The sequence below is a fragment of the Myxine glutinosa genome, chromosome 5 (genome assembly GCF_964187855.1).
Source record: "Myxine glutinosa chromosome 5, kmMyxGlut1.1, whole genome shotgun sequence".
Taxonomy (NCBI): domain Eukaryota; kingdom Metazoa; phylum Chordata; class Myxini; order Myxiniformes; family Myxinidae; genus Myxine; species Myxine glutinosa.
Window position 1 is genome coordinate 56,831,551 of NC_136265.1, and position 27,947 is coordinate 56,859,497.

The window sequence follows — 27,947 nt, forward strand, 5'->3', positions numbered from 1 at the left end:
AACGGAAGAAAAAGTTTTGAAATAAATAATCAACAAACTTACTTGAATATAGCTGATAGTTTCTTGCTGTGTAAATTTAAATTCACTAAGGCTGCGAATAATACTAATGCTACACTCGTAAATGATTGCTTCTGGAAAATGTGTGACAGTGTCCGCCTGTATATTGGAACACAAGAGGTTGAAGCGGTTGATTATGTCTCTGCTACATCTGAAATGATGAAATTTACACTATATTCGTTTAGTGATAGAATGGGTAAGGGAGCTGTTGAAGGTTTTATTCCTGATATGTCAACGGGAACAAATGCTGACCCCGGTTATAGTCAAAGGAAGTCAATGTATAATGATGAAACAAAAGCAGAGAATAGTTTTACCGTAGCAGTACCTCTTAAAGGTATATTTGGATTTTGTGATTATGATAAAGTTTTGTATGGGCTTAAAATTAGATTTCAACTACAAAGGAATGATAATGTGAATAGGTTGCTTTTTGGGGCTCAAAATGCTTTTGGTGATAATAATAAATTTGTTATTAATGATTTGTGTTGGTATATCAGTGAATATACTCCTAATCTTAAAACGGAAGAGATGTTAAATGGAAGACTTAACTCAAAGAAACCACTAAATGTATCATTCCTTAAAAGAAGATGTCAACACGTTAAACTGGAACACACTACCTACACTTGGAATTTAGGTGTTCTTCAAGGAAAGCCACGATACCTATGGCTCATTTTTAAGAAACCAGATGGAGATGAAGGCACTGATAAGAATAATGCGCTGAGTGATAATGCTAAGGTGAAACAACTTCGGGTTTCTCTTGATGGCACATTTTATCCGCGAGATAGATTGGAAATTGATTGGGAAAAAAATGATTATGCGGAAGCCTACAAGTCTTACCAAAAGGTGTGTGAAAGTAATGGTAATAATGATCCTATTTTGGATATGGTTGCGTTTCAAAAACTTTATACAATCTACGCAATTGACCTGAGTTCTCAAAAGGAAACTATAAAGTCTAATCGAGTGGATACTTCTCTATACATTGAAAGAGGGGAGAGTGAAGAGGTTAATGCATATTGTTTGCTTTTGGAGGAAACAGAATTACAGATTAATACAGATAATGGTGTTATGATTAATATCACATAGGTTTTTTCTCATAAATAAATGGTTGGGGTTTATGTTAATCAAATCAATCTTAATAAATTAACATCTTGTATTCAAAATCAAAAGCCTTGTATTATTAATGTTAATACAATTCAAAGAAAAGGAGCTGTAAGAATTGATGTTTTACTCACACACACAAGTAAAAACACTAAATGATACTGGTTCACTTAAAATTAAAATGACGAAACCTATGTTAAAGAAATATTCAATAGACGAGTCAAGAGGAGGATTTCTCCCGTTTCTAAATCCTTTACTTGCTGGTTTATTTGTTAATTTGATGTTTATATAATGTTGCATGTTATAATGATAGTATAGTCATTCCTAACTGTTGTTATGTTTGGAGCAGGGGTTCAATGTACGCGGACACTCGTCGCGGCACTCTCAGAGTGTGCATACGACTCCAATGCGCTCGAACGGCTCCCCTCGCTGTATCCTCAAAACCCGACAGTCTTTCTTTCTGCACACGACGCCAAGCACGCGCACCGCCCGCCGCTTATGCCCCGAGCTGCTTCAAGCCCGGATCGCAGCACGACGGCCTTTTCTGCCCATCAACAGTACCGCCATAAAGGCGGAGTGTAAGTGAACTTTTAAAAATATTGAAAAGTACAAGTGTTACAATAATGTATATCAGTTTGAGGATAGCAAATTATGGTTGGCAACATAGTGCGAGTCCGAATAAGAAAGCGAGCAGCTCATAAGTTGGAATCAATATTGTTCAATATCGACGTCGGGGCTGGCAGCCGCACCTCGGGATATACACTCTCGCCTTTGAGCTGTCTGCAGGGCGAGGCATGAATGTGTTCACCTTCCGTCAGATGGACATTAAGCCGGATGACCCACCTGCTAACACTGGTAATTTGTGAACATTAACTATCCCACGGTGTCTTTCATGGAGACTAGGCGAGTTATCGCCAACACTCTGAACAAATCAAAGACCCGGTTGCACAAAATTTCCTGATCCTTAAGGAAAGATTTACCTTAAGGTACACTGTGATTCCTTAGTGAAGGCTGTTGCATAATTCCTTAAGGAAATCCTCAAGTAAGAAATTCCTTAAGGTTGTGGAAATCCTTAGGAGCCGATGCTATGCCAGGCAACCAATCAGATTAGGGACAGGAAGACGCATTTGAAAGCAAGAACACGCAATGGACACATTTTAAATGACGTTTGTCATATAATGTTGAATGGGGAACATGTGCTTCTGGATGAAGGAGGAATAAAATGATTGTGTAAAATTCATTCCATTGTCATTCACCATTTTATTTTAAATGTGTTCAATGTGCGCAGTAACTGGAAACTTTCTGAGAATGGTGAAAATGTGAAATTATGAAAGTGAAGTATGAGTGTGGGGGAAAAAAAACAAAAGCCTAGATGTCATGAAAGAGTGAAAATGTCATCCAAGTCCATGTGCCGCCGCTCGGAGCATGTTTTGCAATGTGAAAACATTCTTCAATTGGAAATATTGTTCTATCAGCATCTGGCGTCACGCTGCGATAATAGTCCTCATGACCAATTCTCATGAAGACCAACAACAACAACAACATGCATTTTAAGGCCATTTTCCCTGCTAGAGCGGGGGTTAGCCTTACGGTCCCCATGACAATCTTCTCCATCTTGCCCTATTTCCTGCATCTCTCCTTGTTAACCCCCTTGCCCGCATTTCTTCTCGGACCATTTTCAGCCAAGTCTTTCTCGGTCTTCCCCGTCCTCTACTTCCTTCCTCATTCATTTCCATCACTCTTCTTAACCAGTCACTTTCATCCTTCCTCAACGCATGACCAAACCATCTCAACCTGTTCCTCTTCACAGCATCAATCACAGGCTCTATTCCCATCATCTTTCGCAATTCATCATTTGTCTTCCTCTCTCTCAACGATACTCCGCACATCCACCGAACCATTCGCATTTCCACCCTTTCCAGCCTTCGTTGCTGCTCTACGTCCATTATCCATGTCTCGCTCCCATAAATCATAACACTTCTCACACATGCAGCATACACCTTTCCCTTCAGCTTCAACGACACTCCCCTCCTCATCAGCACGCCACTCAGTTCCCGAAACTTCTTCCATGCACATCTCGCTCAAGCAACCGTTGCCGAGTCTGATCCACCTTCTCCATTCAGCATGTCTCCGAGGTAGCAATTCTCATGAAGAGCGCCATTTGGAAACTTAAAGGTTGGTTTTAATTTAAGACAGTGGGTTGGGGGGTTTAATTAAGGACAGGGGGTGGCAGGAGGGTGCTGTCTTGAGTTCAAGTTGAGGAAGGTTTTAAGGAAAAAGTTGAGAAATATTCGTATATGCAACCATCCTCAAATTAAGGATGTCCTTAAGGGGCACCTTGAGGAGATATCTAAGTAAATCTTCGAATCTATCCTGAAGGACGCCTTATGCAAGCGGGCTAAAATCCCTGCACTGAATAACTGCTGCTAAGGCAATGGCAATCCACCCAGCTTAACCTTTACCTGGCAACTGTTTCGGAAACACCGATACTCTTTCAAGAATATGCAACAATAAATTGCTTGAATCATCAAGCATTTTCCATCAATTCTCCAAGAATAAAATGTAATTCTTAAAGAAAAACGTTCTTCCTGGTGCTCAAAATACTCTTCCACAGCATTCATGACTTTGCCATAATCTTCAAAGACATCCATGAATGTTTTTCTCATGGTTTGCAAACGGGGAAGTTGTGGGAGGGTGGATAAATTTGCTAAATAGAAAAATAAAATAAACAGAGGAAGCTTTTCATCCCCATTTCTGCTTCTTTTGTAGCTGCAGCTTGAGAGTTGTGGGCTGAAGTATTTTATTGGAGAAGGAAAGTTTGTTGTCTGAGCTTTTACGTGTTGCTATTTAACATTGCCCTTTAATCTGTCTAACAAATGGGACTGTGCATCACTTTTGGAACGTCCTTAAAAGTCCTTCATAACTATTCCTTAATAATCCTTAAGTACGAGGCCATTGCCTTCCTTGCTGAGGCTCTGACTAGCCATGGAGAGGTGTTGTGGTGCTTCCAGGGCCATACTTTTGCCCTTTCCCTTTAAGATTGAAGTGTGAAACCCACATTTCATCCGAGTTGCAACCTTCTGGGAAACTTGGGATTCTCCAGATCTCTTTCGTGTCTGTTCAGATATTTTCGGTCATTTCATCTTTTGGTATCTTGTCCACATTCTTCGAACCCATTTGCCTTTGAACGCACCAAGTATTCACTCAGGATGTTTTCTCTGGTGTTTATTAAATAACCAAGTCGATTGTTGTTGACTCGAGTTAACTGCTGCTAAATCACTCGTTCTTGGTCCAACTTGGCCAGTTTTTTTTATCCCATCATGCAGTTGGAGTCGGCACACCTGGGCTCCTATATTGGCCTTTTATTTGTTTCACTTTTGTTTTAAACTTACTGGCCCCACCCACCTCTTGACGTGTCGCATCAGAATGGGCATCCCAAGCCATCCGCGACGGTACAGTATTTACCAAATCGGTGTGGATCTTCTGCAGTCTCATTCCCAAACCATCCGCGACGGTACAGTATTTACCAAATCGGTGTGGATCTCCTGCAATCTCATTCCCAAATGGAGAAAACAGAAATAGTTGTTACCCCCACATACGCGAAGAGAAAAGGAAGTTAAGCGTTTGTTTTAGCTCTTACACACGCCTCGATGTTGTATACAAAAAAAAAAAAAAAGAGGTCTGTCTACAATTGTCAGTTTATGATCAAGGAATAACTTTATTTCAATTCAGTTATATTTTCAATACGAATCGGAAAAACAACCCCGTAGTTTAACCGAACATTGGTTCTGAATTAGGCCCGATCGCGCATGCGCACAGAGGAGTGAATCATCTTTTTACTCTGTATGCCTGTCTGTCAGTGAAACAAAATTGAAAATGATTCCAAACAGGAAGCTTACTGTTTTTAAGGATACCAGGCACAAATAACAAAAAAATTATACAACCTTTAAAATCTTTATTTAATTAAAATCTAATTATAAACTTGAACTTAAGAACACGTATCGCCTTTTTTTTTTTTTGACACTTTTCAAACACCTTCCGATAAGCAGTACTTGGGCAAAATATTGTGATATTTTACGTCATCACGACCAATCAGATTTGTCGCTCGCAGACCCTGCCCATGTCCTTGTTTCTCAAGACAGCATGATGGGGTAAGGTGTTCTATGAACTCTTTAGTTGTTGTCCATTTAATTAGTTCTCATGGGATTGTTGTTGTCTCCAATTATTCCATGATCACGTGATCATTTTTGTTGCGTTGCTTTCCAGGACCTGAAATGCTATTCCATGCCATATCCACTAGTTATTCAAAAATTTGGCCACAAAATGTTTTGCTCTTTTCGTGGGCCTTTTACTAGTTAACTTTTTATTAATTTCCTAATTATTCCTCTTTTTTGTTTTTTCTTCTTCCTTCTCATATAATGCTGTTATCAGCTGTGTGGCTCCTTGTTGTTTGCTTCCGTTTAATGGTCCCTAAAATGTTTTTGTGTATGCAGCATTAATTTTCCCCAAAAAATTCCACATCCCCTCCTGGCAAGGCCAAAGTTTTCCCATATTTTAAACAAGCTTTGCTTCATCTGTTCTGCTGATCACCTTGACAAATTTCCTGATGACAAAACACTTTTCTGAAATCGGATTTAAAATGCATTGTTCTGGGTACTTTACTTTACTCATATGTACTTTACTTTTTTTTCTTTTTTTCTTTATTTTTGACCATTTGAGTTCTGTGGGATTGGTTTGCTTTCGGATCAAAATATAGCATAGTTGCTCCATGCGTTGTTGCCCTGCTCGTCAGCCAGAGGTGCCTCCATTAGTGATAAAGCAGCAAATGGATTTGGACCCTAAAATATCTATATTATAATAGAAAGTGATGTTGTATAGGTGTGTTTTAAATTATGTATTTGCTCAAGGTCATCTGCCATCTGCTTGGAAATCAGCCAACATCACCACTTTGCACAATGTCTGCTGCTCTTAGTGAGACCCGAAAAAAAAAAAAAATTTATGTAAAGCATGACGTCACTTTCCTAAACCTGGATAGAATCTTGCAACTCATTGTGATGATAGCGTGTTTCCAAGAGCATCAAGTGCAATTTCCAAATTGCATACATTTTCCGTCGTCATTGTTACTGACGAGTCACAATTTTTTTCTTTTTTTGTTACTGACGAGCGTTTGTTTTGTTGCTGCAGGCACACTGCGGCAACTTAGTGGAGTCAAACTTCCACTCAAGCTGAAACCAAGGGAGCGGAAGAACCTGGAATCTGTCGTCAAGTATCTGGGTAAGTCTGGGGTGCATGTCTTATGATGTCGGTCCCAGAGAGCAGACCTGCTTTTAATTGTATTGGAATGAGCTATGGTTTTGGATGCTGAGGCCTGATATATCTTATTCACAAGATAGCATGGCCAGCTCGATTCTCACTTCCAAGGAAAGCTTGATCTGACATGCAGTGCCCTCTTGTGTACAACATACTCCTTGGTCGCAGATTTATCTCCATGAGGATTGAAATGTGATGGTTTGCCTCAGTGGTGATGATTGCGTCTTGCATGTGATAACTGCAGAGCTGCTTTAATCCACAAAAGAATTAGCGTTTAGTGAAGAAATTTAAGTCATGGAGGTGAATCGCTTCCTTTTTGTCCAGTTTGTGGCATCGCTCTCCACGTAACCTGCAGGGTCCAGAAATATATGGAATGGGGTGCAAAGGCACTTAAAAGGGTGCTCGGCTAGTTGCAGATTCCACGGTGTTATTCGCAAAGAGTAAGCAAGTTATGGTCAATACCCTGAATAAATTCCAAATTCCTGCTCTTACTTGACTCCTGGGAAGGCAACAGCAAACTACCCAGCATAACCTTTGCCAAGGTACATTTATGGTGAAGAAAGTTCATCAATGTAACTTGTGTTAATATTTAAATACGAGTAGTCGAGTGTAAACAAACCTGTTGAAAAATAAATGGGCCTGGATGCTTTGAATAAGGTAATTTGAAATTTGAGAACTATTTCACTGTTAAACTAGATATGGGATTGCAACCCAGTACCGTATATGGGATTGCAACCTGGAATCCCAGTGTCACATGAAAGTGTGCAAGCTGACAGGATGACCTGGAGGTACGCACGCTCACCTCTAAGCTGTCTCGCCTGGGTTTTCATCCCAACCGAGCTTTACACCCTGTTACACACGCTTGGTGATTCATCAATGTGTTTACGGTTCCTCGGACGGACGTTAAACTGGGCGTTCCATCTCACGGCATTAATTGGGGGGCGTTAAAGATCCCACAGTGCCCTTTGTGAAGAGCAGGTGAACTATCGTCCGCACCCTCAACAAATTACAGATTCCTGCCCTAACCTACAGGGGTCACTGCATCAGTGGCACATCTGCTTTCCCAGCCATGATTAAATCGGCTGCACACGAAGTGAATGAATGTGTCCAAAAGGAAGTCTGTTCTTTATACCTGATTAAATATTTCCTTGAAATTATTGCAAAGGTAAAGTAAACCAAAGGGAAGGTATGACACTTTTTGTCACAATATTGATATGTAACAAAACACTTCCTCCCCCTTTGTCTCCTCTCATCTGCTCTCACCACCCATCCCAGAAGCTAACCCCAGCCTCAGGCGGAGTGTTCCCAAAACCGTCGTCGCGACGGCGCCGAGCACCAAGATCCGCTCCGTGCTGACGCACGGCTCGCCCACTATTCTGGGGAAGCGCAGCTACGAACAACATAACGGCATGGATGGTAACTCGCCTCATTCCCTACCTCACTCGACCCATCGTGCCAAAGCACCGCTGTAGTATCCTCTGTTTGGGTTATTTTAACGATGGCCAGATTCACCGTATGGTTCGTACCATCCCCTTTATTTGCCCCCAACTTCCTACATTTTGCTAAAACACGATGGAAAGTGAACTCGCACATCATGTAGGAATGATTTGCTGTGATATTTTCACCATCTTTCACAGATCTTTCCCCAATTAATCTCTCACCCCTTCCTTCCTCTTTCCGTCCTTGTTTTAAAATGTTTATTTTTGTTTGGTTATTTTATTTTGGTTATAAAATGTTCTATTTGGTGCCACTTCATTGTTTATGTGGGTGGATGGGAGGTGGGTGGGTGAGTGATTGGGGGATGGGATGGGTGGGGGCGATAGGGGGGCGGATGGGTGGAGGAAATGGGGGGGAGGATGGGTGGGTGGAGGGGGGGGATGGATGGGTGGATGGGGGGGGGGGGGGAGACGATCTCAAAAAATGTTGTCTTTCTTCGGGCCTGGCCTTTGGGACACGGACACAATATAACTTCTTTTTTTTCTATATTGTAACGTTCCACTGTATTTGATTTCACTCCCCATAATGAACATTGTAATTGTACAAATTACATCAAATATTCCTCTTCAGTTCCGCACTGTTTGCTTTGCTCTGGAGTCGCAGCATTCTTTTTCCCAAACCCAAGGTTAAGTTTGATTTAATTGCAGCCTGTGTCAATATGCTGCTGTTGTGCTTTGTAAACGTATCGTAATTTCGGTTTTCTCCCTGTATGCTGTCATCTCAGAGCCGTTTCCACTGCATAGGGTTTCTTATGCTGACTGGGCTGGCTCAGCATTTTCCTTCACTGAAGAAACAGGGTGGGTAACTTGCCGTAACTTTCTTGGATCTTGATTGGAGGAAAATGCCTGGCCAGTCCAGTCAGCCTGGCATAGTGGAAATGGCCCGTTCACATGATAAACGTCTATCTGTTTGATCCCCACGCTTGTTTTGCTTTGTTAAGGCCATTTTCTCATTTTTCCGTGTTGCGTTTTGCCTTTCCTGGTTTTGCTGCAAACTTGCAGTCTTTTCGCCGAGCGCTACCTCCTTCCGTTTGGTTTCCTTCAACTTCCTTTCTTCACATTTAGACCCTTTAATCATGGCAGCTTGCCTCCTCGGATCGTGTCTTGTCTCTCACATTCATGTTGCTCCCATGCTGTCGACTCCCTATTCCTTGAACCCAAATTCTGTACTTATACCTGTTTGCCGACGCAGGCTCGCTGCGGAGACGCTTTCTGATGCCATACCGGGGTAAGATGATGGCTCGGATTTTTTTCTCCATTAGTTTCATTGAATATATTTATTCCAATCCTTTTCATTTATTTATTTATTTATTTGTTTTTTGGCGGGGGGGGGGGGGGGCGGGGAGTGGCTTATCATCCTCATAATCCACAGCCTGTTCAGTCCATATTTAAGACAGAAATGGAGGCTCGTCGTGCTGGCGAACCGTCGATGTCCTGCATGTTTCATGCTCTGCCATTAGTGCTCATTACCTTTTCATCTCTTATTTGTAACGGTCTGCTTTCTATGTTCTTGTTTTCATGACCCCCCCCCACCACCCCCTTGCATGCAGCTTAATTGCATCACATAAAGCTAGTCTGGTGATGTTTGCATCCAACGTTTCTGCTTGTGCGATGTATGAGGTGGGGAAGGAGGGGCCTTGTCGGACTGAATGGAGAATGTAAACTTGGATGTGTGGTGGCATGCAGGTTCGTTGATCGGTTTTAAAAGGTTGCTGGGGGAATGCAGACAAGGAAATGAGGTCACAAGGAAAGCTGTGGAAAATTTACTTTTTAACTGTTTTGTTTTACAGGTGTGTCTCTCCATGTAGCCCAGCGGCATAGTAAAAAATACGAAACCAATTGTTCAAATTGTTCTAAAAGCACCAAAATTGGCACACATGTAGATTAATACATTCTGAACAATTTTGGATATGGAGGCATTCAAGATTCTCTTTTCATTTTTTTTTTTTCTTTTCTTTTTTTTTTTTCTTCTTTTTTTTCTCTTTTTTTTTTCTTTCTCTTTTCATTCATTCAAGATTCATTCAAAATGCACTCTTCCAATGTTTCATGCCATCACAGGGTGTGATACTGTGTCAGCCTTCGTCGGACATGGGAAGAAATCTGCCTGGGCAACATGGAACACGCTGCCAGAACTCACTGATGCCCTGCTGAGTCTGGCAAATGCACCCACAAGCATCCAAGAGGATACAATGCATGTCATCGAGAGGTTTGTATCTGTTAAACTAAATATCTGTTAAATATCTGTTATTTAACAGATATTTAAATTTAACAGATAACAGATATTTTGTATCTAAATATCTGTTAAACACTTATTGATGTTAATTCTGATGTAAAAAAAAGGAATTTTGGCCCATCTAGCACCATACTAACGACACATAATGAAGTCTATGTAATGACGCTAATGGTAAATGGCGGCCATTTTGAACAATGGCCGCCATATCTTCCACAGGGCTAATCTTGAATGCCTCCATATCCAAAAATGTTTAGAATATATTAATCTACATGTGTGCCAATTTGGTGCTTTTAGAACAATTTGAACAATTGGTCTGCTATGCCGAAGGACTAATGGGCAACCAAGACGATCAGTAAGTACAACAGTAGTTTGGTTGTGGATTATAATAATAGCTTTATTTCTTTGGTTTTATGTTTATCAAGTTTGTTTTTGTATTGATGCCACCTGTAACTCGAGTGGGGTTCACACAGGTTTCCATACCTGATTACCTTGAAATTTATTATCTCACCAATTGCTTGCGGTTGGCTAGTACCATGATGTGTGGTGAGCCTTTGTTTGTGGTTGTCAGATTCTGGGCGCCCGACCTTACTTGATAAATGGCAAGCCATACCCCGTCAACATGAAGCTGGTGAAACCCGGAGGTGTGTCCCTCATAAAACGGCGCCGTTTGAACTGGATCGACGCACCCGATGATGTGTTCTTCATAGCAACGGGAGAAACGAGGTGAGGAAGCAAAACATTGTGATCGTGCCGCACGGACGACTATCCCACTGTAGTTCCCCGCTTACACTTTCAATGTATCATGATTTGAAACCAGTTTCACTGCAGTTTTGTACAATTGCTTTCATGTTATTCTTTGACATGTCAGCCAGACGTGTTGAATTTGTCTTCATTTTATTACCTCTGTCACAGAATGTGGACAGAGGTTATGTTTTCACCCTTGTCTGTTTGTCTATGAGCAGGATATCTCAAAAGGTAATGGACGGATTCAGACGAACCTGGTGGATGGGTTGCGTGCATGATGAGGACGAATTGACTGGACTGCGGTGAAGGTTCGGATCTGGATCCGAGAATTTTTTTAATTCTCAAGTGATTATTTACCATTGAGAGATGGGGCCAAAAACGATACATGTCATGATCTTCTCAAAAAGTTGTGGACGAATTATGACAAAACCTGGGTAGGTGACTAGAACAAACCGATTAGATTTTGATTCGGGTCCGGATCCAGATTCGGCCTATCAGTGGGATACAAAGCGTAAACTCTTCAGCCTGGTGGAGGTCCGCACCTACCGAGTGCCGTTCTAGTTTTTAACTGCATAACCCTGGATCATTAATTTCGGAATGTTAAATTTTCTATGGTGTCCTTGGAGAACAGTACACAGTCTATCACCAGCACCAGTCACAAATTAAAAATTCCTTCCCTCACCAAGTCAGTCAAACATCAGGACTGGCTAGCCGGTTTGGGAAAGACTGGACAAAAACATGAAGGTGGGATTGATTGTGGTGTGAAAGCCTCGGAATACCGGTTAATGATACTTTATGAGCTCCTTGGTACCAAAGATTGCCTTTCATACCATTTGAAGGTGGATATGTGATTATTCGATGGTCGTTCCCTCCCTACGGTCCCTCGAGCGACAGGGCTTGCTTCGATCTCCACGGCATCAAAGTTTGAGTGTTTTCCCGTTCGTTTCTTTGTCAAATTTCCGCTGCGTATTTTGTTGTGTATGTGTTGTGTGTTTCTATTTGGTTTTGGTTTTGTAGTTTTGCAAATTTGTGTGTAATTAGTCGTTTCTTTGTTTGCGCCTCGTGCGGCCTGGTGTCTCGTGCGGCCTCCTCGTCTCGACTTGTGCCCCGCCCCCTATATCTCGTTTTTCTTTCACCTCTGCTCCTGCTTTCTCAAATCCACGTTCTCACTTAGAGACTTTTCCCAGATTGTTTTTCATGGTTTTGTTTAAATATTTATTTAAATATGTTTAAACCGCAGCCGTGATGCTGACGCCCCCCCCCCCCCACCCCCCAGAATTTCCATGTTTTAAACGTTTCCCAGTGTTTACCCTCGATAAGAATAGGTACGCCGTATCCCTGCGTGTCGTAAGAGGCGACTAAGAGGGTTGGCGTCAGGAAGGGCATCCGGCCATAAAAACATTGCCTCAAAAAGAGAACCATGACAATTACAACTACATGTGGGCAGGGTACAGCCTGAAGTGGAGATCGGTTTCTGAGGTTTGGGACATGGAATGTAGGGACAATGACAGGGAGATCAGGAGAAGTGGTGGAAGTATTGGTCAGAAGAAGAGTGGACATATGTTGTGTGCAAGAGACGAGATGGAAGGGAAGTGGTGTGAGAATGGTGAAGGGTAGGCAGGGACAGAAATACAAGTTTGTGTGGCAAGGGTGCCTGGAGGGCGTGAATGGTGTTGGTGTCCTGTTTTCTGAGGAGTTTGTAGACAGTGTGGTGAGTGTGACTAGAGTGAGTGATAGGTTGATGATGGTGAAAATGATGATTGGAAAGCTCTTGGTGAACGTCATCTCGGGATATGCTCCGCAGGTTGGTCGAAGCGATGAAGAGAAGGACAAGTTCTGGTGTGCGATAGAGAAGCTGATGGAAAACGTGAAAGATGAGGAAGTTGTTGTGGTAGGAGGAGACCTAAATGGACATGTGGGAAGGAGTATGGATGGTTTTGACGGAGTTCATGGGGGTTACGGATATGGTGTGAGAAATGGAGAAGGTGAAAGGATTTTGGAGTTTGCTGATGGAGCTGAATTGTTGATTTGTAATACTCAGTTCCAGAAAGAGGATAATAAGCTTGTTACATACACGTCCGGTGGGTCGACGACAACCGACAAGGCGAGATAGGGGGCACCTCCGGGACACAAAGGTGATCCCGGGGGAGGAGGCTGTTTCACAGCACCACTTGGTTGTCTGCGACGTAAGGGTGAAAGGTGCGAGGAGAGCTCGGCGGGTGAAGTACCAACCGAGAATGAAGGTGTGGAGGTTGAAAGAGGTGACAGTAAGGGAGGCATTAAAAGAGAGGCTGAGTAGGGTCGAGGATGATGTGGTTGAGCTTGAAAGTGGTTGGATGTCAATGAAAGCTAGTCTGTTGGGAGCCGTTGGTGAGGTATGTGGATGGACAAAAGGATGATGAAGTTGGAAAGAGGATTGACGAGAAGAGGAAGAAGTTCAAGGAGTGGCAGAAGGCGAAGGGTACGGGAGCAGAAACAGCAGAGCATGAAAGTTATAAGGCAGCCAGGAAGGCTGCAAAGAAAGAGGTAGCAAAGGCGCAGGAGGCATGTAGGAAAATGTTCGGAGAACGCTTGGATTCGGAAGAGGGTCAGAAAGCAGTATTCAGGATTGCAAAGCAGATAGCGAAAGAGAGGTGTGATGTGATGGGGGTGAGTTGCTTGAAGGATGAAGTGGGACAAATCGTTGTCGACCCAGATGGAATTAAAGGAAGATGGAAAAGATATATGGAAATGCTGTTGAATACAGAGAATGAATGGGATGGCAACAAAGAGGGTAACCCAGTTTTAGGACCGGCAGAGAAGATAACTGAGAAGGAAGTTGAGGAAGCGATAAAAGCAATGAAGGGTAGAAAAGCGGGAGGGCCGACGGGAGTTGTGGGAGATATGTTGAAGGCAGCAGGAAGTTGGGGTGTGAAGAGAATGACAGAGATCTGTAATCTGGTGGTGAAAGAAGGCCGCATTCCAGTGGATTGGGAACCGAGTACCCTCGTCCCTCTATACAAGGGGAAAGGTGACCCTCTGGAGTGTGGCTCGTACCGAGCGATAAAGTTATTGGAGCATGGAATGAAGGTATTGGAAAGGGTGTTGGAGAGGAGGATAAGGAAGAAAGTGAAGATCGACGAAATGCAGTTTGGATTCATGCCAGGAAGAGGAACGACAGACGCACTTTTCATTGTGAGGCAGTTGCAGGAGAAGTACATGGAGAAGAGGAAAAAGTTGTTTCTTGGGTTTGTTGATCTGGAGAAAGCATTCGATCGGGTTCCACGCAAAGTATTGACATGGGCATTGAGGAAGTTAGGAGTGGAGGAATGGTTGATCAGAGTAGTGATGGCAATGTACAAAAGAGCGCGCACAGCTGTAAGGACGAAGGACGGGAACAGTGGTGAGTTTGAGGTGAAGGTGGGAGTGCATCAGGGGTCGGTACTAAGTCCACTACTATTTGTAGCTGTGATGGAGGTGCTGGCTCAGAACGTAAAGGAGGGTTTACCGTGGGAGTTGTTGTATGCAGATGATCTGGTGTTGATTGCGGAAAGTATGGATGGACTGAAGGAAAAGATGAACACGTGGAAGGAATGTATGGAGACAAAAGGTCTGAAGGTGAATATCGGAAAGACGAAGGTGATGGCAAGTGGTAAAGCATGTGGTGAGGTGGAAAGAACTGGGAAGTGGCCCTGTGCTGTGTGTAGGAAGGGTGTCGGAGTGAACTCCATTCAGTGTACAATGTGCGCTGAGTGGGTTCATCAAAAATGTAGTGGTCTGAGAGGGTCATTAACCAGTGTGGCAGCTACATTCAAATGTAAGGTGTGCACAGATGGAGCTGCAGATGGAGGAAATGTTGAGTTGGATCTTGGAGACGGCGTGAAGCTGGAAGGTGTGAAAACATTTTGCTACCTCGGAGACATGCTGAATGGAGAAGGTGGATCAGACTCGGCAACGGTTGCTCGAGTGAGATGTGCATGGAAGAAGTTTTGGGAATTGAGTGGCGTGCTGATGATGAGGGGAGTGTCGTTGAAGCTGAAGGGAAAGGTGTATGCTGCATGTGTGAGAAGTGTTATGATTTATGGGAGCGAGACATGGGTAATGAACGTAGAGCAGCAACGAAGGTTGGAAAGGGTGGAAATGCGAATGGTTCGACGGATGTGCGGAATATCGTTGAGAGAGAGGAAGACAAATGATGAATTGCGAAAGATGATGGGAATAGAGCCTGTGATTGATGCTGTGAAGAGGAACAGGTTGAGATGGTTTGGTCATGTGTTGAGGAAGGATGAAAGTGACTGGTTGAGAAGAGTGATGGAAATGAATGTAGAAGGAAGTAGAAGACGGGGAAGACCGAGAAAGACTTGGCTAAAGATGGTGGAAGAAGAAATGCGGGCAAGGGGGTTAACAAGGAGAAAAAACCACCTTTAGAGGCCATTTTTCCCCGCAAGCGGGGGTTGGCCTTTTTCGGGGACCGTGGTTGTTGTTGTTTTTTGGTCCCCTTTTTGAAGCAATGTTTTACGGCCGGATGCCCTTCCTGCCGCCAACCATTTTTGTCGCCTTTTTACGACAAACAGGGAATAGGGCAAAATGGAGAAGATTTTCATTGGGACCGCAAGGCAAACCCCCGCTCTAGCAGGGAAAATGGCCTTTTAAAATGCATGTTGTTGTTCTTTGTTCCCTCCATCATTTGAAAGTAGAATTTCTTGGAGAGGTAATGTTTAAAAAAAAAAATTTTTTTTATTTTTTTATTTTTATTTTTTATAAATGTTCTGCCTGAAGGTAGGTGCAGTGCTGCCAAAGTAGTTCCACAGCCAGGATTACACAATCGTTCTTTGCCTTTGCCTTACCAGTGGTTGTCAGGGCAGGAATTTGTAATTTGTTCCAGGTACTAGCGTTAGCTCACCTCATCTTTGTGAAGACACCATGGGTTCTTTAACGTCCACCACCTAATGCTGGCAGACCAGGCCCAGCATAACGTCCATCGGAGGGATGGCACACACACACATTGATGTGAAACACCAGGATGGCGATTCATAGCCAGGTCGAGATTCAAACCCAGGCAGGCAGCTCAAATGTGAGTGTATATACCTCTAGAATCTAGGCTGCCTTGCCAACCCTTGTAGTAGCATTAGAGGTTAGTTTATGACTCATTATTAGATAAAGTTAGGGAGCGGTTGAAGAAAAAGGGTGTAAAAGGCAAATACTCTGAGAACGTCATCCCTTTATCATGTGAAATGAATGGCACCAGGATGCACTGACCGTTTGCACTGTGATCCATTATGTAACCAATCGGTCCAACACCAATATATATCTTCCAAAGCAGTGGGACTATGTCCAGTCGTTGTACGAATGTAGTCATGGCTCTCAGGACTGAAATCCCACATAAGTGGTTGGAAATCCATGTTTTGGTTGGTGAAGTATACTCGATGTGAAAGATGGAGACAACATTCCATGTTTCATTACGAGCCGTCTGCAAGACCAAAGAGCATATAAATGTGAACCTGGCACCGAGTAAGAGAACGCCCTTTTCACACCGCAAAGTGGACTTTGACAAGCCACCATGCACAAATAAGATTCGGCACTGTGTACTTTACGGTGCAAAGTCCTTTTGTTTGGTCTGTTCGTGTTCCCATCTAAATCGCCGTGCCTCAAGATGCAGCGAGCCCGTGTTAAAATTCCAAATACTAGGGCATGCCCGTACGTGGGTGCCCGTTCGGAAAAACATTCCAAACCGCGTGGCAGTAACGACCACAGAACCCCCCCCCCTCTATTTACATGAAATGGTTTGGTCCATTCGCAAAGCCAAAGCGAACGGCTTGCGAGTACGGTGACAGTCCCCCCCCTCTATTTACATGAAATGGTTTGGTCCAAAGCGAACGGCTTGCGAGTACGGTGACAATCCCCCCCCTCTATTTACATGAAATGGTTTGGTCCAAAGCGAACGGCTTGCGAGTACGGTGACAATCCCCCCCCTCTATTTACATGAAATGGTTTGGTCCAAAGCGAACGGCTTGCGGAGTTTGGTAAAGAAATCGCCATAGCGTGCACAAACGCGCAGGAAAGCGAAAGAATCGCAAATTAGTTTTAAAACATAGTTTAACGCCAACATAGCGGCAACATAGTTTGCCAACGTGAAATAAATGAATACGCTCTCAAATGTGCCGTCCGAGGCAGAGTCTGTTCGCCACGTTCGGCACACGTGATAACTCGCTGCTCTCTGATTGGTTGAATCGTTTTTTGGACATAGCTCGGTAACTACTTGTCCGATTAATATGAAACCTTGAAAAGGCACATCCTCGGGTCCCCAGCAATATACCTGGCAAGTTTAAAGTATATCGGACCCGTGGTTGTCGAGAAACAGCGGTCACAGACATACAGACATACAGAAATTACTGGAATTATAGATAGACTAGGGCATGCCCGTACTATATATAAGCTAGGACGTGCCCGTACGTGGGTGCCCGTTCCTTGCCAAAAAAAAAAAAAAAATTTGTGTAGGGGTGTGTGTGTGTAAACATCCTATGGCATGCCCGTACGTGGGTGCAAAAAAACATGCGTGCAAACAACAACAACAAAAAAAAACTTTGAAACCACGTGGCAGTAACGACCACAGAACCCCCCCCCCCTCTATTTACATGAATGGTTTGGTCCATTCGCAACGACCACAGAACCCCCCCCTCTATTTACATGAAATGGTTTGGTCCAAAGCGAACGGCTTGCGGTGTTTGGTAAAGAAATCGCCATAGCTCGGTAACTACTTGTCCGATTAATTTCAAACCTTGAAAAGGCACATCCTCGGGTCCCCAGCAATATACCTGGCAAGTTTCAAGTATATCGGACCGGTAGTTGTCGAGAAACAGCGGTCACAGACAAACATACACACATACACACATACACACATACAAACACACATACACACATACACACAGAGATTAATGGAATTATAGATAGATACAGTCAGGTTCACTATGTTTTTTCGTTCAAAATCATGGTAGATTAGCAAACCTATACATTTTTGGAAACGTTATTACATGGAAAATCTGAAAATCAATGTTTACATTTGCCAATTCCGACCAATTCGATTCGACCAATTCGACCAATCGACCAATTCCATTCGACCAATTCGACCATTCGACCAATCGCTTCGATCGACAATTCGATCGATTCGATTCGATTCATCGAATTCGATTCGATCGACCATTCGACCAATTCGATTTGCCAATCAATTTGACCGACCTTTGCTTGTGTGGAATGGACTGTGAAAACGATGCGGACTATATTGTCGGATACGACACACAGGACGGTGATGACGAACTCTAAACGGCATATTCTGTAATCGTGTATGTTTGATGCCATTGACTGCCTGTGTATATTTTGTCATTGACTGCCCGTGTAGATGTGAAATTATACTGACTGCATGTGTATATATGATTTTGCTGACTGCCTGTGTATGTTTGGTGATATGAATTATTGTGACACATTTTGATGTTATTAACTGCCTGTACAAAATGATAACATGTATTTGATTATGCAACTTATCGCGAATGTAAAGACAGTATTTTGCAATTCAAAACCTTTGATTCGTGTCTTACCATTCCCCATAGCACTAATTTGATACTTTCATTGGATTCCTTGTCCCTGAAAATATAGGTTTAGTATATTTTAAAAAGTTTTTAGGGTAATTCGAGGCAGAAATAGAACAAAATATGTATTTTACAGTGGCCATTTTGAAAATCCAAAATGGCCGCCATACAGGTATCTCTCCAAATGTAAACATTGATTTTTAGTTTCCTTATGCTATAACCTTTCCAAAAATGTATAGGTTTGCTAATCTACCATGATTTTGAACGAAATGTAATTTATTGACATTGTGAACCTGACTAATACCAGGCGTGTTTGTCTTCCTATAATCCTTGCAATTAATGTAAAAATATAACGTCTTCCAATGTCTTTGGCCTACTTCTGCGAGCATTTATTTATGTGTTTACGGAGTCTTGGCTCATTGAGGAGCTAGAACACGTAATGGAATAACGGTGGAAAAGGGGGAAAGGGGAGCTAGCGGTAAGGAATACCATCAGCAGGGAAAAGGGACCAATGAGCCAAAGATCACTGTGAAAACTAGAACGGCACTCGGTGGAGCGCATACCTCTGCTAGGCTGAACAGTTTGTTTTGTATCCCACTGATAGGCCGGATCTGGATTCGGACCTGAACCAAAATCTAATCGGCTTGTTGTTGTCACATAACCAACTCGTCCACCAAGTTTAGTCATAACTCGTCCATAACTTTTTGAAATATCATGTTGAATATAGCTTCTCGCCCGATCTCTCAAAGGTGAAGAATCACTTAGAATTAAATAATTCTCGTATCCGAATCCATATTCAGATCTTCACCAAAATCGAATCGATTAGTCCTTGTCAGACACCCAACCTGTCCACCAAGTTTTGTCCAAATCCGGCCACAACTTTTTGAGATATCCTGATATATATGTAGTTTTTGGCCCTATCTCCCAATGGTGAAGAATCATTTTTAGAAATTCTACGAGCCAGATCCGAATCCAGATCTTCACCAAAATCTAATCATTTCGTCCTTGTCACATACACTACACTACCTACCTCTCTGCCAAGTTTCGTCTGAATCTGTCCACAACTTTTTGAGATATCTTGTTCACAGACAAACAGACAAAAAACAAACAAATGAAAAATCACTCATAGGGTGACACTTGGCAAAACAGAACAAAGTGGAATGGCACTTAGTAGAGCATCCTTTTGCCCTCACAAATAATTTGTGGTAATTCAGTAATCTGATATGCTCCGTGCCCATCCTCTCAACCGCTGCCACCAGAGATAAGTCGTCATTTTGTGTCCCTCGCCCCGTCTGTGCTTGTGACCTGACGCCTTAGTTTTTATCGGATTTATTTTACTTCATTGTATATAGTTATTATTGATTTCATTCTCCGTTTATTTGTTCGGGATTAAACCCGTTTGGTTTTATTCAAAGCTTTATCCCGGTGTGTACCCTGGTTTAGAATAGGTACACCGTATCCCTGCGTGTCGTAAGACGCGACAAAGAGGGTTGGCGTCAGGAAGGGCATCCGGCCATAAAAAACATTGCCTCAAAAAGAGAACCATGACAATTACAACTACATGTGGGCAGGGTACAGCCCGAAGAGGAGATCGGTTTCTGAGGTTTGGGACATGGAATGTAGGGACAATGACAGGGAGATCAGGAGAAGTGGTGGAAGTATTGGTCAGAAGAAGAGTGGACATATGTTGTGTGCAAGAGACGAGATGGAAGGGAAGTGGTGTGAGAATGGTGAAGGGTAGGCAGGGACAGAAATACAAGTTTGTGTGGCAAGGGTGCCCGGAGGGCGTGAATGGTGTTGGTGTCCTGTTTTCTGAGGTGTTTATAGACAGTGTGGTGAGTGTGACGAGAGTGAGTGACAGGTTGATGATGGTGAAAATGATGCTTGGAAAGCTCTTGGTGAACGTCATCTCGGGATATGCTCCGCAGGTTGGTCAGGGCGATGAAGAGAAGGACAAGTTCTGGTGTGCGATAGAGAAGCTGATGGAAAACGTGAAAGATGAGGAAGTTGTTGTGGTAGGAAGAGACATAAATGGACATGTGGGAAGGAGTATGGACGGTTTTGAGGGAGTTCATGGGGGTTACGGATATGGTGTGAGAAATGGAGAAGGTGAAAGGATTTTGGAGTTTGCTGATGGAGCTGATTTGTTGATTTGTAATATTCAGTTGCAGAAAGAGGATAATAAGCTTGTTACATACACGTCCGGTGGGTCGACGACAAACGTTGACTACCTGATGGTGCGTAGGCGAGATAGGGGGCACCTCCGGGACACAAAGGTGATCCCGGGGGAGGAGGCTGTTTCACAGCACCACTTGGTTGTCTGCGACATAAGGGTGAAAGGTGCGAGGAGAGCTCGGCGGGTGAAGTACCAACCAAGAATGAAGGTGTGGAGGTTGCAAGGGGTGACAGTAAGGGAGGCATTAAAAGAGAGGCTGAGTAGGGTAGAGGATGATGTGGTTGAGCTTGAACGTGTTTGGATGTCAATGAAAGATAGTCTGTTGGGAGCCGTTGGTGAGGTATGTGGATGGACAAAAGGACCACCGAGGCACTCGGAAACATGGTGGTGGGATGAGGAAGTTGGAAAGAGGAAGAAGTGCAAGGAGTGGCAGAAGGCGAAGGGTATGGGGGCAAAAAAAGCAGAGCATGAAAGTTATAAGGCAGCCAAGAAGGCTGCAAAGAAAGAGGTAGCAAAGGCGCAGGAGGCATGAAGGAAAATGTTCGGAGAAAGCTTGGATTCGGAAGCGGGTCAGAGCGGTATTCAGGATTGCAAAGCCGATAGCGAAAGAGAGGTGTGATGTGATGGGGGTGAGTTGCTTGAAGGATGAAGTGGGACAAATCGTTGTGGACCCAGATGGAATTAAAGGAAGATGGAAAAGATATATGGAAATGCTGTTGAATACAGAGAATGAATGGGATGGCAACATGGAGAGTAACCCAGTTTTAGGACCGGCAGAGAAGATAACTGAGAAGGAAGTTGAGGAAGCGATAAAAGCAATGAAGAGTAGAAAAGCGGGAGGGCCAACGGGAGTTGTGGTAGATATGTTGAAAGCAGCAGGAAGTTGGGGTGTGAAGAGAATGACAGAGATCTGTAATCTGGTGGTGAAAGAAGGCTGCATTCCAGTGGATTGGGAACTGAGTACCCTCGTCCCTCTATACAAGGGGAAAGGTGACCATCTGAACTGTCTCATATCGAGCGATAAAGTTATTGGAGCATGGAATGAAGGTATTGGAAAGGGTGTTGGAAAGGAGGATAAGGAAGAAGGTGAGGATCGACGAAATGCAGTTTGGATTTATGCCAGGAAGAGGAACGACAGACGCGCTCTTTATTGTGAGGGAGTTGCAGGAGAAGTACATGGAGAAGAGGAAGAAGTTGTTTCTTGGGTTTGTTGATCTGGAGAAAGCATTCGATGGGGTTCCACGCGAAGTATTGACATGGGCATTGAGGAAGTTAGGAGTGGAGGAATGGTTGATCGGAGGAGTGGACGTAAGGATGTAAGGACACAGATGTAAGGACGAAGGACGGGTACAGTGGTGAGTTTGAGGTGAAGGTGGGAGTGCATCAGGGGTCGGTACTAAGTCCACTACTATTTGTAGCTGTGATGGAGGTGCTGGCTCAGAACGTAAAGGAGGGTTTACCGTGGGAGTTGTTGTATGCAGATGATCTGGTGTTGATTGCGGAAAGTATGGATGGACTGAAGGAAAAGATGAACAAGTGGAAGGAATGTATGGAGACAAAAGGTTTGAAGGTGAATATAGGAAAGACGAAGGTGATGGCAAGTGGTAAAGCATGTGGTGAGGTGGATAGAACTGGGAAGTGGCCGTGTGCTGTGTGCAGGAAGGGTGTCGGAGTGAACTCCATTCAATGTACAATGTGCGCTGAGTGGGTTCATCAAAAATTTAGTGGTCTGAGAGGGTCATTAACCAGTGTGGCAGCTACATTCAAATGTAAGGTGTGCACAGAGGGAGCTACAGATGGAGGAAATGTTGAGTTGGATCTTGGAGACGGCATGAAGCTGGAAGGTGTGAAAACATTTTGCTACCTCGGAGACATGCTGAATGGAGAAGGTGGATCAGACTCGGCAACGGTTGCAAGAGTGAGATGTGCATGGAAGAAGTTTCAGGAACTGAGTGGCGTGCTGATGAGGAGGGGAGTGTCGTTGAAGCTGAAGGGAAAGGTGTATGCTGCATGTGTGAGAAGTGTTGTGATTTATGGGAGCAAGACATGGGTCATGAACGTAGAGCAGCAACGAAGGCTGGAAAGAGTGGAAATGCGAATGGTTCGGTGGATGTGCGGAGTATCGTTGAGAGAGAGGAAGACAAATGATGAATTGCGAAAGATGATGGGAATAGAGCCTGTGATTGATGCTGTGAAGAGGAACAGGTTGAGATGGTTTGGTCATGTGTTGAGGAAGGATGAAAGTGACTGGTTGAGAAGAGTGATGGAAATGAATGTAGAAGGACGTAGAGGACGGGGAAGACCGAGAAAGACTTGGCTAAAGATGGTGGAAGAAGAAATGCGGGCAAGGGGGTTAACAAGGAGAGATGCAGAAAATAGGGCAAATTGGAGAAGATTGTCATGGGGACGGCAAGGTTAACCCCCGCTGTTGCAGGGAAAATGGCCTTAAAATGCATGTTCTTGTCAGTAATCTGATATGCAAATCGTCTTGAAAGTTTAAGTTAATCAGACGAAAATTGACAATTTTAGAAATTTTAGCCTTCATTGAACTTTTGGCCTATGTTGACCTCAAAAATAGTTGGTGGTTGGTTTCAGTAAACTGATATGCAAATCATATTCATATTTCAAGTCAATCGGATGAAAATTGAGGATTTTAGAAATTTAAAAAAAGTGGTTGACCTTGCCCTATGTTGACCCTTTGACCTCAAAAATATATAGGATTTTGTCGGACCAAGAACTCTACCATTTGGTGAAGATTGGTTTAAAATTGTGACCTGTAGGCAAGTATAAGTGAGCGGACAGACAAACACACAAATCAGAATGATCAACAGACCTGTGAAAAAAATTTTTTTGGCCAAATAACAAAGAAAGAAAGAAACAGACAAAGACAGACAGACAGACAGACAGACAGACAGACAGACAGACGGGTGAAAACACAACCTCCACCCACCTTCAGTGGCGGAGGTTATAAATAATAAAAATGTCTTCCTGCCAGACATCGATTACAAACGCGGTCAAAAGTCTCAATAATTGTCTTAAGGACCTGAAAGAACAAAGACATGACTTGACCTGCGATGAACACTATTCAGGTTGTTCAGTCTCTTTTAGAAACACCAAATTTGGATACCAATTTAAAATAGATCCTTTTTATATGTTAAATGTTGGAGCCATCGTTTTTCCCGCTATGAATACCTGTGTCCATTCACTTTTGCTAGTTTGCTATATGTTTGAATTGGCGTGTCGACTTGGACTTTGTTATAATTCGCACCGACATATGAACATACAATTCAACATCAGGAAATGCAAATACATTTTTCTATCCGCAACAAATCATAATACTGATGGACTATATGGAGACGGACATCCAGCTGTTAGTCTACCCATTGTTATCCTGAATGACATTCTCATAAGGCAAAGCCAACATGGAGCTTTGAACTGTCACCGCTGTTCTGTGCCAAGGCTGCGGGCACAGTTTTGTGGCAGAGTGTTCTGCGGAACGCCAAATGCCCTCGGGCACTTGATAACGTGAACTTGAAGTATTGCCCGATTCTGTGGCACCATAACAGCGTGGCTTAGATGGTGCGCTTCTTCTTCAGTGTCTGCTTCTTATACACCATTAACCGCACATTAAGGAGTTGCTCCGTTCGATAAATTTTGCTGAAAGGTCCGTGCTTGTTCTGGAAAATGATGTTACGGTCACCTACGATTTGGCGGATTACCATAAGACCTTCACTGGGATCCCTGCTTCTCTCTCTCTCTCTCTGCAAATGCTGTGATGATTCATCATCTAATGGACGAACCGATGAGTCATAGCCCACTTTAAGACACCATTCACAAAGGAAATCCTCAATCATTTATCGCATTCTGGTCATGCTTTTTTGTATACTGAATCGAGGCTCGTGAAAGAGCTAACATTTATTTCACAAACAAATCAACCAGACAAACAAAATATATAAAAAGAGGGAGCGGAAGACGAGATGGGGAGAGAAGGGGAAGCAGAAAGGGAAGGGGAAGCTCCTGCTGCTGGTAAGTTAAAGCACCAAACACCATTCATTGGCTGTGGAAACATTTTTGTGTGAAGGTTTACAGCATCCCTTCTGCATATGCGACCTTCTCATCTGTACAAAATTATGGCTGACATTCTGGTAACTCCCAATCGCTGCACTAGCCAATGACATCCCTCCATATCCAGCTTCAGGTCTCCTCACCCAACCACTTCCAATGCAGGCCACTCAGTTCACTTAATCAGGTCATTTAATTTCAACCCCCATTTCTTTTTGAGGTCTAAAGGTGAAAAGGTCAACAACTTATTTTAGGGATTTCTCAAGTTTATTGTGCTGCATGACATTGTTTGTTTGTCTGTGAGCAGGACATCTCAAGTTGTGGATGGATTCAGACGAAATTTGGTGGACAGATGGTCGAGTGTGTGACGAGGACGAATGGATTTGATTTTGGTGAAAATCTGGATCCGATAATTTTTTCATGATTCTCTTGATGGGACCAAAAACAATATGTAACACACTATTTCAAAAAGTTATGGACGTGTTATGACAAAACTTGGTGGACGAGTTGGTTAGGTGACGAGAATAAACCAATTCGATTTTGGTTTCGGTCTGAATCCAGATCCGGCCTATCAGTGGGATACAAAACATAAACTGTTCATTTGGGCAGAGGTATGCGCTCTACCGAGTGCCATTCTATTCCGTCTTGCTTTTCCGTTGTGCCAAACTTTCAACTTTCCTGGCTTGTGAATATATTCATGTCACAGCACGAGTCGTACAAAGGACTGTCCCGGTGCTCGAAGCACATTCCCAATATGCTACATACGTAATGCTCAATGGTTCGTACGTCAGGCACAATAAAGCGCTGTTACATTTGGTCGTGTACTGTATAGAAGAACACCTTTAGAGGCCATTTTTCCCCGCAGAGCAGGGGTTGGCCTTTTTCGGGCACCGTGGTCCCCTTTTTGAAGCAATGTTTTATGGCCGGATGCCCTCGCTGCCACCAGCCCCGTTAGTCGCCTCTTGCGACACACAGGGAATTACCAGTGAACTGGTACTCAATTAGCCGACCTCGGAAGGATGGGATGGGATGAGAGGCTGAGTCAACCCCCCTGGTGTTAATTCATTGATCGACCGGGATTCGAACTCAGGATCCTAGGATCCCAAGCTGGAACCCTAACCGCTAAACCAACACCATGCTCGGTCATGTGCCGTATATTTTATATGACCGAACCACTGGACCAATTTCCCTGACATTTGCTGCACCGCATTATTTTCACGTGTGGAAGATCAAGGTCCCAATAAAACGTTCAATTTGTAATCAAATTGATGTAAACATATTTAATAACGGTGCTTTCGGCAGTTAATGCCACAAGTTGGGTTGCCCCCCTTTGTGGGAAACGAGGCAGAGCTTGCCTTGCGCCTTCGAAGGTCGTGCTCTATCGGGAATCTAACCAATTGCATGGAAATATTTATTTTCCATATGCAGAATGGAAATTGATACGCAAAGGATCGGCCCACAGTCTCCGTGGGACTACGCTGAGCGTAACAAATGGTTGCATGATCCTTGCACGACCTTAAACAAGGAAATGAACCAAAATGGCCCATAATTGCTGCGTTGCACACCAGAGTTGATGTTTTTATGACAGCTGTAAACACCAATCGTCTTGACTCTTGATCTTTTACAAAAGTCAAAATAACCTGATCAAGATCAGGTGACCCAACTCTTAGTTGATGGCTCAAGCATGGGGAAGAGAGGGATTTCTTAGTAATTTGAACTTTTTCGACTTTGGTCCTTGTATATTATTATCAGTTGGTACTCACTGTACATTGATTTGTCAGATCCTTATTTCACCTCAAATTCAACCCCCTTCACTCTCCTTCGAACCACTGTTTCTCTTTTCCACAGGAAAATTCGCCGTCTGCTCTCTGCGGCACAAGTGAAGCGTGCTGCTCGTCGTCCGTACAACAAGGTTGCGGTGAAGATAATACTTCCTGGTCTGCGTCCACCTGTCAATGATGAGCCGATCGTCATCGAAGACTGAGAGATCCGTTGGCTCTCTTCATTCTGACCCATTTGCAGTTTCATCCTTCTTACCCCCATTATACTTTTCCTCTCCCACAGCTTTTTTTGGCGAGTTGCGAACTTTAGTCGAGGCTTGGGAGTCAAATTGATGACCTGATGCAATGGATGTGTGATGGGAAGGGTTGGAGGAGGAGGAGGAGGAGGAGGGGCATCATGTATCTTGGTCACGTGAGTTTGCCTGTGAAACGGAATTTTCTCATCCGTCCCCCTCCCTTCGAGACTGTAATTTTAATTGTGCGGTTTGTAAGTCCCGAGAGATCAATGGTTCATTTTTCAGTACTAAAGTGCACAGCCATTGTTGGTGTCTTCTTCTTCTTCATGCTGAACCATCCCAAATATGCCCCCTCCCCTCCCTTTGTATCTCGATGATGACCCACTTGTTTCACCACTGCCTTTTTTTTTGTCTTTTTCTTTTTTACTCTCTTCCTAACCCAAGGTTTGTTTTGTACACAGGCCTGCTCTTTTAGCACACGAGTCTTCAGTTTTTACTGTTGTTTTTCTGTTTTACTTGAGTTTTTTAACATTTGTTTTCTTGTCATTTTGTAGCAATGAACTGCATTTCATAGATCAGTATTTAGATTGGTTCTGCCAATCTTTTAAACTTTTTTTTCCCCACCCTCTCCTCCTACATTTCCTCCTTTTCCAGTTCGAAGCCTTGTACTGACGTTATTCCAGCTTTATTTTTCCCTTGTTTGTCTCATCTTTCCCTCTTCTTTGCACTGATCTTTTTTGTTTGTTTTCAGTTTTTGGGATAGAGATAAAAGAAGAAGAAGGAGAGGCTTTTTTCACTTGAACCGTCTTCATTCATATGCAAGCATCAAACGTTTTGGCTTGTTCCTTCATTTTGGTTCTTTAAAACAAAATTTTTCATAAGGTCCGTGTGCGGATGTACCGATTTTCCTCAGCTGTTGGTTGAGTAATCGCTGCTGCACATGGACCGACCGGTATTTGTGTGTGGAAGTGGATTCTTGAGTTTGGATGAAACCTCAGCCTCCCACTCTCCTTCCGTACACGCTCTTTGCCTGACCCTTCGTTGCACTCCTAATCGGTTGCTCCAATCACACCCATCTCTGACCATTTTTGTTCCGGAGCGTGATTTCCGTCTCTGCTAAGCTTGTACTCGTCTATCGGATTCGCTCTCTCGATTCTGCACCTCCTGTCCCATGTCTGCTGCCTAAGTCCGCCAG

At 43.4% G+C, this 27,947-nt stretch overlaps 2 protein-coding genes across 2 annotated transcripts; both read left to right on the forward strand.

Annotated features, from left to right (window-relative positions):
- The first annotated feature begins 1,479 nt into the window (after nucleotides 1–1,479).
- LOC144891948 (metastasis-associated protein MTA1-like) lies at nucleotides 1,480–10,195 on the forward strand. The gene is made up of 7 exons (XM_078777060.1): nucleotides 1,480–1,730; nucleotides 6,337–6,426; nucleotides 7,738–7,878; nucleotides 8,684–8,756; nucleotides 9,151–9,186; nucleotides 9,749–9,762; nucleotides 10,017–10,195. Exons 1-7 carry the CDS (start codon nucleotides 1,559–1,561, stop codon nucleotides 10,193–10,195), a joined length of 705 nt encoding a protein of 234 aa, XP_078633186.1. The 5' UTR covers nucleotides 1,480–1,558.
- LOC144892277 (metastasis-associated protein MTA1-like) lies at nucleotides 9,919–27,711 on the forward strand. The gene is made up of 3 exons (XM_078778087.1): nucleotides 9,919–10,543; nucleotides 10,760–10,914; nucleotides 26,584–27,711. Exons 2-3 carry the CDS (start codon nucleotides 10,811–10,813, stop codon nucleotides 26,717–26,719), a joined length of 240 nt encoding a protein of 79 aa, XP_078634213.1. The 5' UTR covers nucleotides 9,919–10,543; nucleotides 10,760–10,810; the 3' UTR covers nucleotides 26,720–27,711.
- The last annotated feature ends 236 nt before the right edge of the window (nucleotides 27,712–27,947 follow it).